Raw genomic sequence first — 14444 nt, 5'->3', positions numbered from 1 at the left:
GGTGTATAGCATAGTGGTTCAGTTACATTCATAAACATATTCTTTTTCACATTCTTTCCCATTATGGTTTATTACAGGATATTGAACATAGTTCCCTGGGTGCTACAGCAGGACCTTGTTGTTTATTTTATGTGCAGCAGTTTGTATCTGCTAATCCCAAACTCCTCGTTTGCCCCTCCCCTGCCTCCTTTCCCCGTGGGTCCCCATCGGTCTGTTTTCTGTGAACGCATGTCCTTCATCTGTGGATGCGCGTCCTTCATCTGTGGAGGCGCGTCCTTCATCCGTGGATGCGCGTCCTTCATCTGTGGAATCACGTGTCCTTTATCAGTCTTGAAGGACCCTGCTCCACTAGACGCAGCTGAGGCGGGTGGCCTCCTGCCCCCTTAGGTTTGTCACTGCTGGCTCGAGTGCCGTCTCTCATCCAAGGCTCTCGGTTGGCTGGTTGGCTGTACACCTTCTTAAGTACCCGTTTCTGTAATGCAGGGAAAAGCCCAACCACACAGTCATCTTCGGAGCCGAGAGCTACAGACGCAGCCGACCTTCCCTCCTGCTGTGCCATGTTACCCTCGGCGCTGCAGGCCCAAGGGTCGTTCTTGCCTCCAGGCAATGAAAACATCCAAATGTGCATTGTTAGTCACACACCTCACAACGCCATTTCTTCTTGTTGACACTTGCTGTGCAATAGAAGAGGCTTTTCTTAAACTCTGCAGCTGCCTCTCATTCCTTCTGTATCTGACCTACTCTGTTGGCTCCCCTCACCATCCACCCTGCTTTTCAGCCCCACAATGGCTCACAGGAAGACCAGAACAAGAGAGCAGGGCTTGTCTGAGCCCAATCCTGCCCCTACAGATGGGATGTGAGACAAGTCGTCCCTTCAGGACCCAGGGGCTCTTCCTCCCAAATGCTGAGAATGTTGGCTGCTGCCAGCGCACAGCTGAGTGTTTCTGGGAACTGTCTCCAGTGGAAGGGTACTGCCTTGCCTGTGGCTGTGCCCCCTTCCCAGGGGCAGCCCACATCTGGAGCTTGGCCAATTGGGGGGTTCAAAGACCTAGTCCCTTTCCTCAATTTGGGGCCTCTCCAAAGGGCCACCCCAGCTCCACAGTTCCTGTGGGATCATCTGAGGCCTCTGTTGCAACTGCATCTCGGTTCAGCATCCCTCTGGCCAGTCCAGCTGCGCTTGCACACTCATGGGTGGTGTTCCCAGGGGCTGACCCCCACCAAAATCTGCTTCTGGGGAAGCCAGCCTGAGGCAGTTGAAGTGGGTAGTGCTTTCAGAGCCGGCTCAGCACTGGAAGCTTGGAGCTTGCCAGCTGCCCGACAACAAGAGCCCATCACTGCTGACCACAGGGTAGGGAGAGCCGCTGGCACACTGAAGTTAAAAGACTTGCGCCAGAAAGAGAAAGAAAAACACCATGATATCACTCATCTGTGGAATCTAAAAAAAAAAGAACTTATTTACAAAACAGAAACAGACCCACAGACATAGAAACCAAACTTATGGTTACCAGGGGGGAAGAGGGTGGGAAGGGATAAATTGGGAGTGCGAGATTTGCAGATACTGACTGGTATATATAAAATAGATAAACAAGTTCATACTGTACAGCACAGGGAACTATATTCGATATCTTGTAGTAGCTCACTGTAAAAAAGAGTATGAAAAAGAATGTATGTAGGTTCATGTGTGACTGAAGCACTGTGCTGCACACCAGAAACTGACACAACATTGTAAACTGACTATACCTCAATAAAAAAAATTTTTTTAAGTAGAGTAAATAAAAGACTTGCAGCGTGGTGATACCAGGACAGGGTGCTGGAGCAGGGAATGCGATATCCTAGACCTCGGAGAAGTTTAAGGGGAGGAGTGATGATAACTGTGGAGCAGAAGTCAAAGAAATGTTGGCAAGGCTGTGGAGAAGGGACCCCTTGTGCACTGTTGGTGGGAATACAAGAGTGCAGCAGCTGTGGGAAACAGCATGAGTGTCCCCCCCAAAATTCAGTACCACATGATTAAGCAACCCCACTTCTGGGCCTTTATTTATCCAAAGTATTGAAATCAGGAGATATTAGCACTGCCCTGTTTGTTACAGCACTATTTACAATAGCCAAGATGTGGAAACAATCTACATAGTCCATCTACAGATGAATGGATAAAGAAAATTTGGTGTATACATACAATGGCATATTCTTCAGTCTTAAAAAAAAGGAAATTCTTGTATAGCACAGAGAACCATATTCAATATCCTGTAAGTAGCTCATGGTGAAAAAGAAAATGAAAACAAATATATGTACATTCACGTACGACTGAAGCACCGTGCTGTACGCCAGAAATTGACACAACATTGTAAACTGACTATACCTCAATAAAAAAAGTAAAATTAAAAAATAATAAAAATTTTTTAAAAAGGAAATCCTGCAGTATGCAACAACATAGATGAATTTTGAGACCATTTTGCTAAGTGGAAGAAGCCAGCCACAAAAGACAAGTACTATGATTCCACTTCTCTGAAGTGTAATAGTCGGATTCATAGAGTCAAAGGGTGGAGTGGCGGCTGCGGGGCTGGGGGAGGGGAGACGGGGGCAGCTGATCCCCGGGGGGGGGGGGGGGGTTGCTCCAGTGAAGCAACATGAGGAAACTCTGCAGACGCGCTGTGCAGCAGCGAGAGTCCAGGTACCGCGTGGTGCACTGAGAGATGTAAGAGGGCACGTTTCATGTTAAGTCTTCTTTCCACGGTAAAATTTTTAGAAGATCCGTGGTGTCAGAGGGCTGTTCCCAGGGGGTCTGTCCCCTATGCTCCCCTCGCCTCTTTGACAGCCAGTGTTTCCAGTCCCAAGAAAGCCCCAGCACCCAAATCCTGTTTCTGAGGAACGCGTCCCATACAAGCGGCAGGTTTTGCGTTTACGTACGTACGCTTTTGTTGGGGATAAGTTTATGGGCGTTTCAAAAGCTTCGGGGGCCCAGAACAGGTCAGCTGGAAGCCCACCCTCCTTCAGCCTCTAGAAGAGCCCGCGGGAACGAGACCCGCTCTCTCCCACCACTGCGGCCTCCCAGCGCGTGCATGGGGCCTCCGGGAAGTGAGCATTTTCAGCGTCGTGGGCATCTCCCTTCTAACTGATTTCAAGATCTTTAAAACTTCCAGGTAGAGGATTTTGGTGAATGTCATCAAAGGGTCTGATTGCCTGTGATGTTTAAATCAATATTGATATAATATCATTTTATAACGATAGCTGGGTTTTATATATTTATATTTTGATCAAGTGACTGTATTAGCTATTCATAAAAGTTAAATTTTATAAAAATCATTATATTAAAAAAAATACAACCTAAGTATTCAGGGAAGCTTCATCCTGTAATTGCAAAATACTGGAATCACCCAAACTGCCCAACGCAACAGGATCATCGAATTAACTCCAGCACCTCCCCACAGCGGGGTCGCCTGCGGCGGTGAGAAAGAACAAGGAAGACTTCTGTGAACTGGTCCAGTGCACTGTCCAGGATATTTCGTTAGGAAAGAAAGCAAAGCGCAGAAGAACATATCCACGATGGGGCCGGAGAATGCCTCCGACACCCAGCTGACCCCCCGGGAGCCTTTTGTGTGTCCTACATTTTGTGTAAGAAAATGTACGCATGTCTGCTCATTTGTGCAAAAAGAAACAAAGGGAAGAGTCCATCCCTCCTGCACATATTATGTGGAATTCATCTACAAAGGAACCGTTTTCCTCTTTTATTTACCTACCCCCGATATTCAGTTTGAACAAAACGAAGCAGGATAAATGCTGTAATGTGTGTATATATATGTACGTTTTTAAATTTTTTTTTTATCATAATGTCTTGACGTCTTGAAAACCTTTCCTGGCTGGTGACAGACTACTCCTCCAGGCTAACCGGTTCTTAGGGATAGCAAATTCAGCAGGGTGCCTGCCTGCCTTTTTTTTTTTTTTCCAATGTCTGTCTTGGTTGAGTCTCTATTTTTTGTTTTCCGTGATGGGGCAATTTGATTGATTGATTGATTTAACCAGAGGCACTGGGGATTGAACCCAGCACCTTGTGCATGCTAAGCACACGCTCTACCACTGAGCTACACCCTCCCCCCACCTGCCTTTGATGTGCAAATTAACCAGTCCTGAGCTGTCGCACCTCTGTGGGGCCCCCCACCCCAGGGGCACCGCTGCTCCACCTTGATCATCCCAAGGCCAGGCACCAGGCCATTAGAGACCACCCCTATGGTTTAGGGCCTTTCACAGTGTCCCACCTAGCCAGTCCTAAGCGGTTCACCCGCTCTGCCTTCCCTTCCCTGTAGGAACCCCAGTAAAGGCTGTGGCCATGACGTTCCTCCCTCACCTGACCACCCTGCTGCTTTCCCACATGGCTCTGTGTGGGGTGGCCCCCTGCGGCCACACTGGACTGACCATCACAGAAGAGAACACAAGACAAATGCTTACTTTTTTCTTTTTATTTGTCAATTATCAGAAGACTAAGTTAGTCCTTTAGCAGCCACCGAAAGTGTCCAGTGAGGTTTTTAAGTATCAATATAAATTCATGAATGTTTAAATATTCACATATTTGATATCTCAGTACATTGCAGCCATTATTGACTCGTGCCTTTTCCCTTCTGGTCTCTATTTTAAACAACAGTGATGACAGAGCATAGGCCTTAAGCCCATGGCAAATAAGAGTATCTAGCCAGAACTTAATGGCGTCTTGTTTTCCAGTTATGAAAAATAATATTGATTTTAGTTTAATGATGATGATATAAAGTTTATTTTTAAAATTTAAAGAAAAATATTTGTCATCCTCAACAAATACCAACAAACCAAATCCAGCAGCCTATAAACAGGATTATACACCATGACCAAGTGGAGATTACATCAGGAATGAAAGGTTGGTTCAACATTCAACACTCAAGTGACATAATATGTCATTTTAACAGAATAAAGGGGGGAAGAAAGATCATCCCAACAGATGTTAAATAAGCGTTCAACAAAATCCAACATCATTTTATAAAAATAGTCCCAATGAACTAGGACCACCTGATACAAGACATCTACAAAAACCCACAGCTAACCTCATACCTAATGGCACAAACATGAGTGTGTTCCCCAAAGACTGAGAACAAGATAACGCGTCTGCCCCTTCAGGATGTGCTAGTTAGAGCAGTTGGGCAAGAAAATGAGAGGGTGCAAAAGGAAGAAGTAAAACTATCTCCATTTGCAGATGACATGATCTTCTGTATAGAAAATACTCAAACTTCATTAAAAAACTAATAGAACTAAATAAGTTCAGTGAGCTTGAAGGATACAAGATCAGCTCAGAAAAATTAACTGTATTTCTATACGTTTTGATAAATAATCTAAGGTTAAAGTTAATAAAATCATTTCATTTACAATAACATCAAAAAGAACAAACTATTTGGAAATAAGTGTAACAAAAGAAATGCAAACTTACACTGTGAAAACTACAAACCATTGTTGAAAGATATGAAAGATGACCTAAATAAATGGAAAGACATAGCATGTACACAGATCAGAATATTTAATATTGTTAAGATGGCAATACTCTCCAAATTAATATACAGATTTAACACAATCCCAGTTAAAATCCCAGCTGACTTCTTTGTAGAAATTGATAAGGTGATCCTAACATTCATATAGAAATTCAAGGAATCCAGAATGGCCCCATCTTGATAGCGAAGAACAAATTTAGAGGACTCACACTTTCTGGTTTCAAATCTTATTAAAAAGCTACACTCAAAACTCTGATGAAAGAAATCCAAGAAGAATTAAATAAACAAAGAGATATTCCATGTTCATAGATAGATAGGAAGATTCAATATCATCAAGATGTCGGTTCTTCCCAACTTGATCAATGCAATTCCAGTAAAAGTTGCTGCAAATTATTTTGTGGCCATCAATAAAATGACTCTAAAGTTTACATGGAGAAGTAGAAGAACCAGGATCGCCAACTCAGTATTGAAGGAGAGCAAACGTGGAGGGCTGACACCATCTGACTTCAAGAACCACTATAAAGCTACTGTGATCAAGACAGTGTGGTACTGGTGAAAGAAGAAAATAGACTATTTGTATACCAATGGGACAGAATAAAGAGCCCAGAAATAGACTAACATAAATATAGTCAACTGATCTCTGACAAAAGAGCAAAGGCAATACAATAGAGAAAAAAAATAATTTAAAAAAAAGTGTTGGAACAACTGGACATACACATGCGAAAAAAAAAAAGAGTCTATACACAGACTTTATTTACATTCTCCACAAAAATTAACTCAAAATGAATCATAGGTCTAAAATGTAAAACAAAAACTATAAAATTCTTAGAAGATACCTTGGGTATGGTGAGGACTTTTTAGATACAACACCAAAGGCACAATCCATGGAGAAATAATTGATGATGTAGACTTTATTAAAATTTAAAATTTCTGCTCTGGCAAAGATACTGTCAAGATGATGGGAAGTCAAGCCATAGACTGGGAGGAAATATTTGTGAAAGACAAATCTGACAAAGGACTCTTAAAATTCAACAATAAGAAAACAAACAACTCAATTTTTAAAAAATGGTCCAAAAAAAAAAAAGGTCAAAAAACCTTAACACACACCTCATCAAAGAAAATATACAGATGGTAAATAAGCATATGAAAAGATGTTTCACATCATACGTCATTAGGGAAATGCGAATTAAAATGAGATACCACTGTACACTTACTAGAATGGCCAAAATCCAGAATGCTGCCACCACCAAATACTGGCAAAGATTAGGAGCAACAGGAACTCTCATTCATTGCTGATGAGTATGTGAAATACAGTCACTTTGGAAAACGGCTTGATAGTTACTTACAAAACTAAACATACTCTTCCCATATAATCCAGCAATTGCAATCCTTGGTGTTTACCCAAATGAGTTGAAAACTTACATCCATGTAAAAACCTGTGCACAGTTGTTTATAGCAGCCTTATTCATAACTGCCAAAACTTGGAAGCAACCAAAATGTCCTTCAGCAGGTGAATGGATAAATTGTGGTACATCCAGACAATGGAATATTATTCAGCACTGAAAAGACATGAGCTATTAAGTCATGAAAAGACATGGAGGGGAATAAAAAGAAAAGGAAAGTCATGGAGGAGCTTTAAATGCATATTACTAAGTGAAAGAAGCCAACGTGAGGAGGCTACCTGCTGCACGATTCCAACCATATTACATTCTGGAAAAGATAAGATGGTGGCGGCGGGGCAAAGTTCAGTGATTTCCAGGGGGAACGTAGAGGGAGGGCAGCCAGGGCAGCTGGATAGTTACTCGTTGCTCATCCATAGGCATGTTTCATTGAGCACCAACACACGGAGCTTGGGGACCAGGCAGAGGTCTGGTTCATCTTCTCCTGGAAGGGTGGGGGATAAGATCCAACACAGAAAACAGAGAGGCACAAAGGCTGCCAGGGAAGGGTGCTCAGGGGTCCTGGGGGAGTGTAAGGGACCCCAGGTGCCCAAAAAGCATCAGGTTAAGGAGGGCCAAGGTCAGAGCCGTGCATTCACAAGGTGACTTTGCAGGGTGAGCATGAGCTGGGTCAAGTCAAGAGCAAGATGGGTCACCATCATGGATGCTAGTTCCTTGGGCAGAAAGCTTAGGGTTGTGATAAGTGTGGACACTCACTACTTCTGTGGCACTCTCGCCCAAAATGAATAACCTCTGTCTAATCACATAGAGACATCAGACAATCCAAACCACTGATCTGTTTTCTGTCTCTATGGATTTACCTTTTCTGGACATTTCATATAAAAGGAATCAAACGATACATGTTTGGTGTTTGCCACAACTTCCTGTAATGTTTCTGAGGTCTTTGTGCCATTTTAGTGGGACAGTTGGTGAAACTTGAATGTGTAAAATGGCTGATAGAATTGTATCAATATTAATTTCTTAGTTTCCAAAAATTTAATTCTGATTATATACAATTTTAACATTAGAGGAAGCTGGGTGATGTTGGATTTATGGAAACTATGTGCCATTTTTGCAACTTTTTGGTAGATACAATAATTTCAAAAAAAATTTTTTTTAGTTTAAGTTTAGGGTCTGAGTTGCACACTGCTTATGACAGTCTATGGCACTGAAATTGTGGTTTCTTTTCAACATAATGGTTGGCTGACCTTTCCACTCCCCAGAGGCCCTTGATGAGCCCAGGTTCCAGGGTGTTCTCTGAGCCATGCAGGGGCTGCGGCACAGATGGCAAAGGTCACAGAGGCCTGTCCTGCAGGGGTTCAGGGAGGGGCTTTTTCACTTCCCTTGTGATGCCGGTGCCTCCAGGGCTGCCCAGGAGGGTGGGTGGGTGGCCTCTGCCTGGAGGGCCTTAGGCTGGACCTCTGTCAGTCTGAGCAGGCCCACCCCAGGCAGGGACCTGAGAGGCTGGGCAAGCTCAGAGGGAGGGAAGTACAGACCGAGGGACCTGGGGAGGGTTTCAGGGGCCGAGACCCCGGCCCCTGCTGCCTGGACATCTGCCCAGGGACTTCCTCAGAACCTGCTGATGTTAGGGCTCAGCTTCCTGTTGCCAGGGCAGAAGGGGATGAGCTCAGAAGGGAGTATGTCTAGGCCTCAGAGGAAATGGCAGCCTGGCAGAGAGGAGAGCCTGCAGACGTGCGGAGACCCACAGACACACGGCTGGCCCACGAATGAGCACCAGTATGCTCACAAACACGCTGACCGGTGTGATCAGGGCACACAGACACACGAGGCCCGCCTAGCATATGTCCCACATTTCAGGAGGGCCTGGCTGGGGCTGGAGGGGGAACCAGAGCAGGGGGCTTAGTCAGGAGGCTGAGTGGCCGAGAGAGGGCTGGAGAATGCTCCTGGTATCTGCTCCCTGGCACTCCCATCTTGTTCCCGAGTGTCTATCAGTCATCCCCACATCACTGAGCACCTACTACTGCTGTGGTGAGACCTGGTCCACAGCAGGGCACAGACTTGGAGACCCAGCTCTGCAGCGCCCCCAGCCAGGGGGACAGCTGGTTCCCTGGGGATGGTGACAGACAAAGGGCATTCACTGGGCTTTGGCCAGGTGATGAGAGGGTAAAAGTGGTTCCTGGAGAGTCTGGAAGGTAACAAAGCCCTCAGGTTGGAACCCAGGCTTGTGCGCAGCAGGGAAGGAGGCTGGGTAGATGGCAAGGGCCAACCTCCCAAGGGCACATGACCCTGATGTGCAGAGACTCCCCAGAGTGACCAGGCAGAGGGGCACCAGGACATCACAGTGGACCATGATGGGGGCAGCAGCGGTTGCCCCCAGGGTCCAGCTGCTCCATCCCTCCCACAGCATGGCCTGTGCTTGCCTGTGGCCTCACTGGCTCCTGCCTGTGCTGTGTACCAGTCTGGACTCTGTTACCGCTGACTAAAACCCACTTCAAACCAGTTTGAGCAAAAAGGAGAAGTGGCCATCTTACAAAATGGGAAGGCTGAACCCAAGAGGGTTGTTCCAGGCAAGCTGGCCCCAGGGCTTCAGGACATAAACCATCTCTCTTCTCAAATCCTAGCCCTGTTGGCTCCATCCTTCTCAGGGTGGCAAGTGGCCGTAAGTGGCCTCGGTAATCTCCCTCCCCATTTTGAGTTCCCTTCCCAAAATTCTAAGAAAGTTTCCAGAACTGAGACTCATCATCTTTAGTCAGCCTTGACTCAGTCACTTTTGGTCCAAGTGTCTATCCATCAGGCCTGGAAGGGGTGGGAGGCAGCTCTGTCCAAGCCACAGGACCTGAGTGTGGGTAGGGCTGGGGCCTCAGGAAGGAGGGAGGCCGGGCAGGCAGAAATGGCAGGTGCCTGTTCTGGGGTCTGAGGGCCTGGAGACGATGGGTTCAGCCGTCCTGAGTGGGCTGATCCGCCCTGCCAGGCCAGCTAGGCAGCCTATGGGATGGACCATGTGCATGATGTAGCTGTGAGGCTGGCGGGCATCAGGTTTCCTGGAAGGCAGCAAGGACTTGGCTGTGCCTGGTGTAGGCCAGGTGCTTGTGTTGCCAGCGAGTAGGTTCTTGTCTTGTTGCAGAAAGAATTCAGAGAAAAGACACAGAGGTTAAGAAAATAAAGTGAGGATGAAGGGATAGTACACTGCCAAGGGGAGAGCAGGCAGGCTCAGTGCAGCCTCTCTGGCAAGTTGGTAACATAGGGTGTAAAAATGAATGGGCAGAACATTCACTGGGGTGGAAAGGGTTTGGGATCGTATTCCTTGAATTTTCATTCCGCCTCCACCTTCCAGAAGAGGGAGGGAGTTTTGTCCTTATTTAGTCTGGATAGGAAGTGTCATGGCTTCGGTGCAGGATGGGTACTTCTAATCTGCAAGGCTAATTTTATTAAAATGAGAGCAAAAAGTTACGTTCAGACACTGGAAATTCCTGCCTTTTCCCACCTTCCTTTGTTGGCCTCCAGGCCTCTTATCACCCCAAAATGTGTGACCACTTATCAGCCCAGAGGTTCCTGCTTTTCTTTGTCTGCCCAGGAACCCCTGTTGTTTGCATGATGTATGTTTTCCTGCGTTTGGCCTGTGCCCCTCCCTTTTTACTCAATTCCTGCCATTTGGCCTGCATCCCCCTTTCTCTGCTCATATCTAGCTATCTGCCTGCTCTAACACTTGGACTGCCCTGCAGTCAGAGTTGGATGTTCAAAACAGTTCTGTTTGGGGAGGAGGAAACAGATCAATGCGTGTGTACCGAGCCACAGGGAGGGTCAGGGCTGGGAACCTGTGAGGAGCCCATGGACCTGTGGCCAGGCAAGAGATGACTGAGGAGGGCAGGGCTTGGAAGGTGGCACTGGGGTGGATTTGAGAATGCATGGGACTTGGTGATAGATGGGAAGCGGTGGCAGTGCGTGGTTCAGGTTGGAGCTTCTCCCTTAGCCCAGACCCAGGACAAGGGGAGGTCTGTTGGGCCAACTGGGACCTGCTGAGAGTGCAGGGTCTAGGGGACAGTAAGATGACATGGCAGCTGGACATACCGCAGGCTGGAGCAAGCCTGGGTGGACAGCTTGGGCTCTGCCAGCACGAGGCTGGGCACAGAAGGGACAAAAGGACTGGGAGGAGGTGGCCGGGCTGTGCCCAGTCGGCTGCTCTCTCCTGCCCAGGCTCCATCTGGCCCTGGTTTCCACCGCCTAGGCCTGCCCCAGCTCCTGGCTCTCTCAGGCCATGTCCACACCCCTCCCCCACCCGCTCCACTGAAAAGAGGCGGGGAGAGCAGGCCACTCTTCCTCTTTGGGGCCAGCCTCTGAGCAGCAGACTGGGCTGATCAGAGCTCCGCAGACAGCCCTCTCACATGCCAGCCTGGCCTGACAGAGCCACCAGCACCATGAAGGATGAGGTGGCTCTTCTGGCCACTGTCACCCTCCTGGGAGTCCTGCTGCAAGGTGGGCTGGCCCCTGCTCGGGAGGTGGGTGGGCCTCAGACCCCTGCAGTCTGCCTTCTGCCCTCCAGGCCCAGATGAGGGCAGAGGCAGGGCCCCAGCCCAGATTCCTGGTGCCCAAGCTCTTCTGGTCCCCCACTAGAGGGTGGGATGCCCCAGGGCTGAGGGGCTTGCACTTTTCCGAGGTGGGGAGGGGGGAAGCCCTGGAGGGATGTCTGCAGGGCAAACTGTGAAACCCTGGACAGGAGCCAAGGTTGTGCAAGGTGCCTGACCTAGGGGATGGCAGGCCCCTGAGGGACAAGAGAGGTAGGCATGCTAGCTACCTGGCTTGGGGTTGAGGGGGTGGCCCCTGGACCAGCATTAAAAAAACCCTGGAAGAGGGCAAGGGCTTTCAGGGAGCAGGTGGGGTGCCGGCTATGTTGGGCTGAGCAGTGGCGCATGGTGCCAGGGTGCCGGGATGTTCTGGGTATTCTGACAGCGGGGACAGAAGTGGAACAGCCATGGGCATGGGACAGCCCTACTCCAGCTGACTATCCTCTGGGTGTCCCAATAGAAGGGCTCTATCCCCTGGCCCTGCCCTCGAAAGCACCCTCTCTATGCTGGGACAGTGTGGAGCTAGACAGGGTTGGAACCTGCTTCCCGGCCCCCAGAGGTGTCTGCTGGGTGCCCTTCTCAGACTGGCCCTAGACCACACATTCCTGGGATAGATACTCTGACTTGGGACACCGCTCCCTCACACTGCATAAGCTTGGACAAGACACAGCCTGGGGAAGAGCTGAGCAGACAGACTGACCTGATGTCCAGCCACCCTAGCGCACCTGGCCCACAGCCCCTCCTCATGCAGATCCCACATCGTGCTGGCACGGCCACCCTTGGCACCCACAGTGCACTCAGGATGGTAGAGGTCTGCAGAGGGTCTGGCACCAAAAGCAGCAGGGCCACAGGACTTGCAGGAAAGTAGCTGGGGACGCCCAGAGCTGGGACTGTGTGTGTAGTGGGTATCTGGACTGAGGCCAAGAAAAGGGCTCCTGTGCATTCGGACCACCAAGGGCCAGTCTACTCTCTGTGCGCATCCATGTTGGAATGGAGAGGGGCAGAGCCTTGGTGGCCTGGGGTTGGACTAGAAGTGTCCCAGCTCCAACCACCTGGGGATAGAGGAGAGAGTGTCAGATTAAGGCAGGGTCCAGAGAGCTTGAACAGAGAAACTGAAGCAGGAACCCACACCACCCTTTGGAGGCACAGAGACACTGGCGTGGCTGACCCTGGCCTGAGGAAGGGTCGGGAGGTCCCTCTTGGTGGGCTCTGTGGGTTGGGGAGCAAGGACTGCTGGCCACAAGGTGTGTGCTCCCTGGCACCTGGAAGGATGCAGCCAGCTGTGCCCTCAGGTTAACAGTCCCCGTCCAGGGACCTGGGCCAAAGTTCACGTCTAGAGAGATAGAAGAGGACATTTGCCTGTGTTTTGCAAGTCAATGATTCAGGAGCAAAGTCCTCCAGGGGACAGCTGCCCTGAGACGTGTCAGCCCCTCTTCCTCCACACACTGGGTGGGGCAGGGACTCTCGGAGTGTCGGACACAGGGCAATCCCGGAGACGACCGGGGACCGGGGCTCCCTTCGGCCGGACTTTAAAGGGGAGTCGGGACGAGCGGGGCGTGGGGAAGAGAGAAGAGAAGACGCGCGGCCAGACCGGAGGCGGGGGCCCGGGAAAGGCTGCGGGGGTCGGGGTGCCAGGTCTCACTCCTGCACTCCCCCTCCCCCAGCCTACTTCTCCCTGCAGGTGATCTCGGCGCGTAGGGCCTTCCGCGTGTCGCCGCCGCTCACCACCGGCCCGCCGGAGTTCGAGCGAGTCTACCGAGCCCAGTGAGGCGCGGAGGGAGGGCGCGGGGCGGGGAGCGAGGCAGCCCCGGGCGGGCGCTCCGAGGCCCTCATGCCGCCCCGTCCCCGCCGCAGAGTGAACTGCAGCGAGTACTTCCCGCTGTTCCTCGCCACGCTCTGGGTCGCCGGCATCTTCTTCCACGAAGGTCCGGGTGCGGGGCAGGGGCGCGCACTACGGCTCCGGGAGCCCCCAGGTCCGCGGGCTCACCCCCTGCGCCCCGCCCGGCCCTCTCCCAGGTGCGGCGGCGCTGTGCGGCCTAGTCTACCTGTTCGCGCGCCTCCGCTACTTCCAGGGTTACGCGCGTTCCGCGCAGCAAAGGTGAGAACCGGGGCGGGGCTCCCGGGAGGTCAAGCGGGACGGGGAAAGGGGGCTTGCGGGCGGGGCCTCGGCGGCCGAGGCCGCGAGCGAGTGGCGGGCGGGACCAAGCGACAGTTGGGCGGTGGGTCCCCCTGGGAGGGCAGGGGGGCGAGTCCTGGCGGAGGCGGGCCGTGGGGTCGGGGAGGCCCCGTCCACGCCCCGCCCCGCCCGGCCCCCGCTGAGCGCCGCCCGCAGGCTGGCTCCGCTGTACGCGAGCGCGCGCGCGCTCTGGCTTCTCGTGGCCCTGGCGGCGCTGGGTCTGCTCGCCCACTTCCTCCCGGCGGCCCTGCGCGCCGCGCTCCTCGGAACGCTCCAGAAGATGCTGCAGACAGCCTGAGACTGAGGACGCCGGGTGGGCAGAGCTGGAGTAGAGCCGGAGCCTCCTGGAGGACGGGGAGGGTGCTCGTTCCCATCGCAGTCTCTCATTAAAGTGCCGTGACCGGACCCCGAGTGCACTCTCTGAGTCAGAGGGCTATAGCGCCTGGAGGGGCCTAGCTCCGGGCCACAGCCGTCGGGCGCGGCTACTTCCCCGGGAAAAGCGCTCCGTCGGGTCCTGGATCCGCCCCTCTCCCGCCCTGCTCCGAGACGGCGGATTAACACAGCCGACCCGCGGGTGCCCTTTCCTAGCAGGGCTCACCCCACGGCTCCTCCTTCCTGCGGTCAGCTCTGCCCTGGCCTGGCCCCCTCCATTAACCCTCAGCCGCCCTAGTCCTCATACCCTGGCCTTCACAGCCAACACGAGGGAGCTTTTTTTGTCGGTACTCGGTTACCGACATCTAGAACAGTGTAGGTACTCAGGGCAAGCCGTGGCCCGTGGAGCAGTGGGAACGACCATGAATGTAGT

The 14444-nt window shown here is 51.0% G+C and overlaps 1 protein-coding gene across 1 annotated transcript; it reads left to right on the top strand.

The window, feature by feature from the left end:
- The first annotated feature begins 11209 nt into the window (after positions 1-11209).
- Positions 11210-14044, top strand: LTC4S (leukotriene C4 synthase). The gene is made up of 5 exons (XM_074350125.1): positions 11210-11374; positions 13128-13227; positions 13318-13388; positions 13480-13561; positions 13796-14044. The coding sequence occupies exons 1-5, from the start codon at positions 11284-11286 to the stop codon at positions 13935-13937; spliced, it is 486 nt and encodes a 161-aa protein (XP_074206226.1). The 5' UTR covers positions 11210-11283; the 3' UTR covers positions 13938-14044.
- Positions 14045-14444: the final 400 nt, after the last annotated feature.

This window comes from Camelus bactrianus, chromosome 22 (genome assembly GCF_048773025.1).
Source record: "Camelus bactrianus isolate YW-2024 breed Bactrian camel chromosome 22, ASM4877302v1, whole genome shotgun sequence".
Lineage (NCBI taxonomy): Eukaryota > Metazoa > Chordata > Mammalia > Artiodactyla > Camelidae > Camelus > Camelus bactrianus.
The sequence above is the reverse complement of the archived record's forward strand: the minus strand, read 5'-3'. Positions and strand labels throughout refer to the sequence as shown.

Bases quoted from the DNA above. Each gene is read 5' to 3' on its own strand.
- LTC4S (XM_074350125.1), top strand. From the start codon at position 11,284: ATGCCAGCCTGGCCTGACAGAGCCACCAGCACCATGAAGGATGAGGTG. The intron at 11,375-13,127 runs GTGGGCTGGCCC...CCCCTCCCCCAG, and splicing joins CCTGGGAGTCCTGCTGCAAG to CCTACTTCTCCCTGCAGGTG. The intron at 13,389-13,479 runs GTCCGGGTGCGG...GCCCTCTCCCAG, and splicing joins CGGCATCTTCTTCCACGAAG to GTGCGGCGGCGCTGTGCGGC.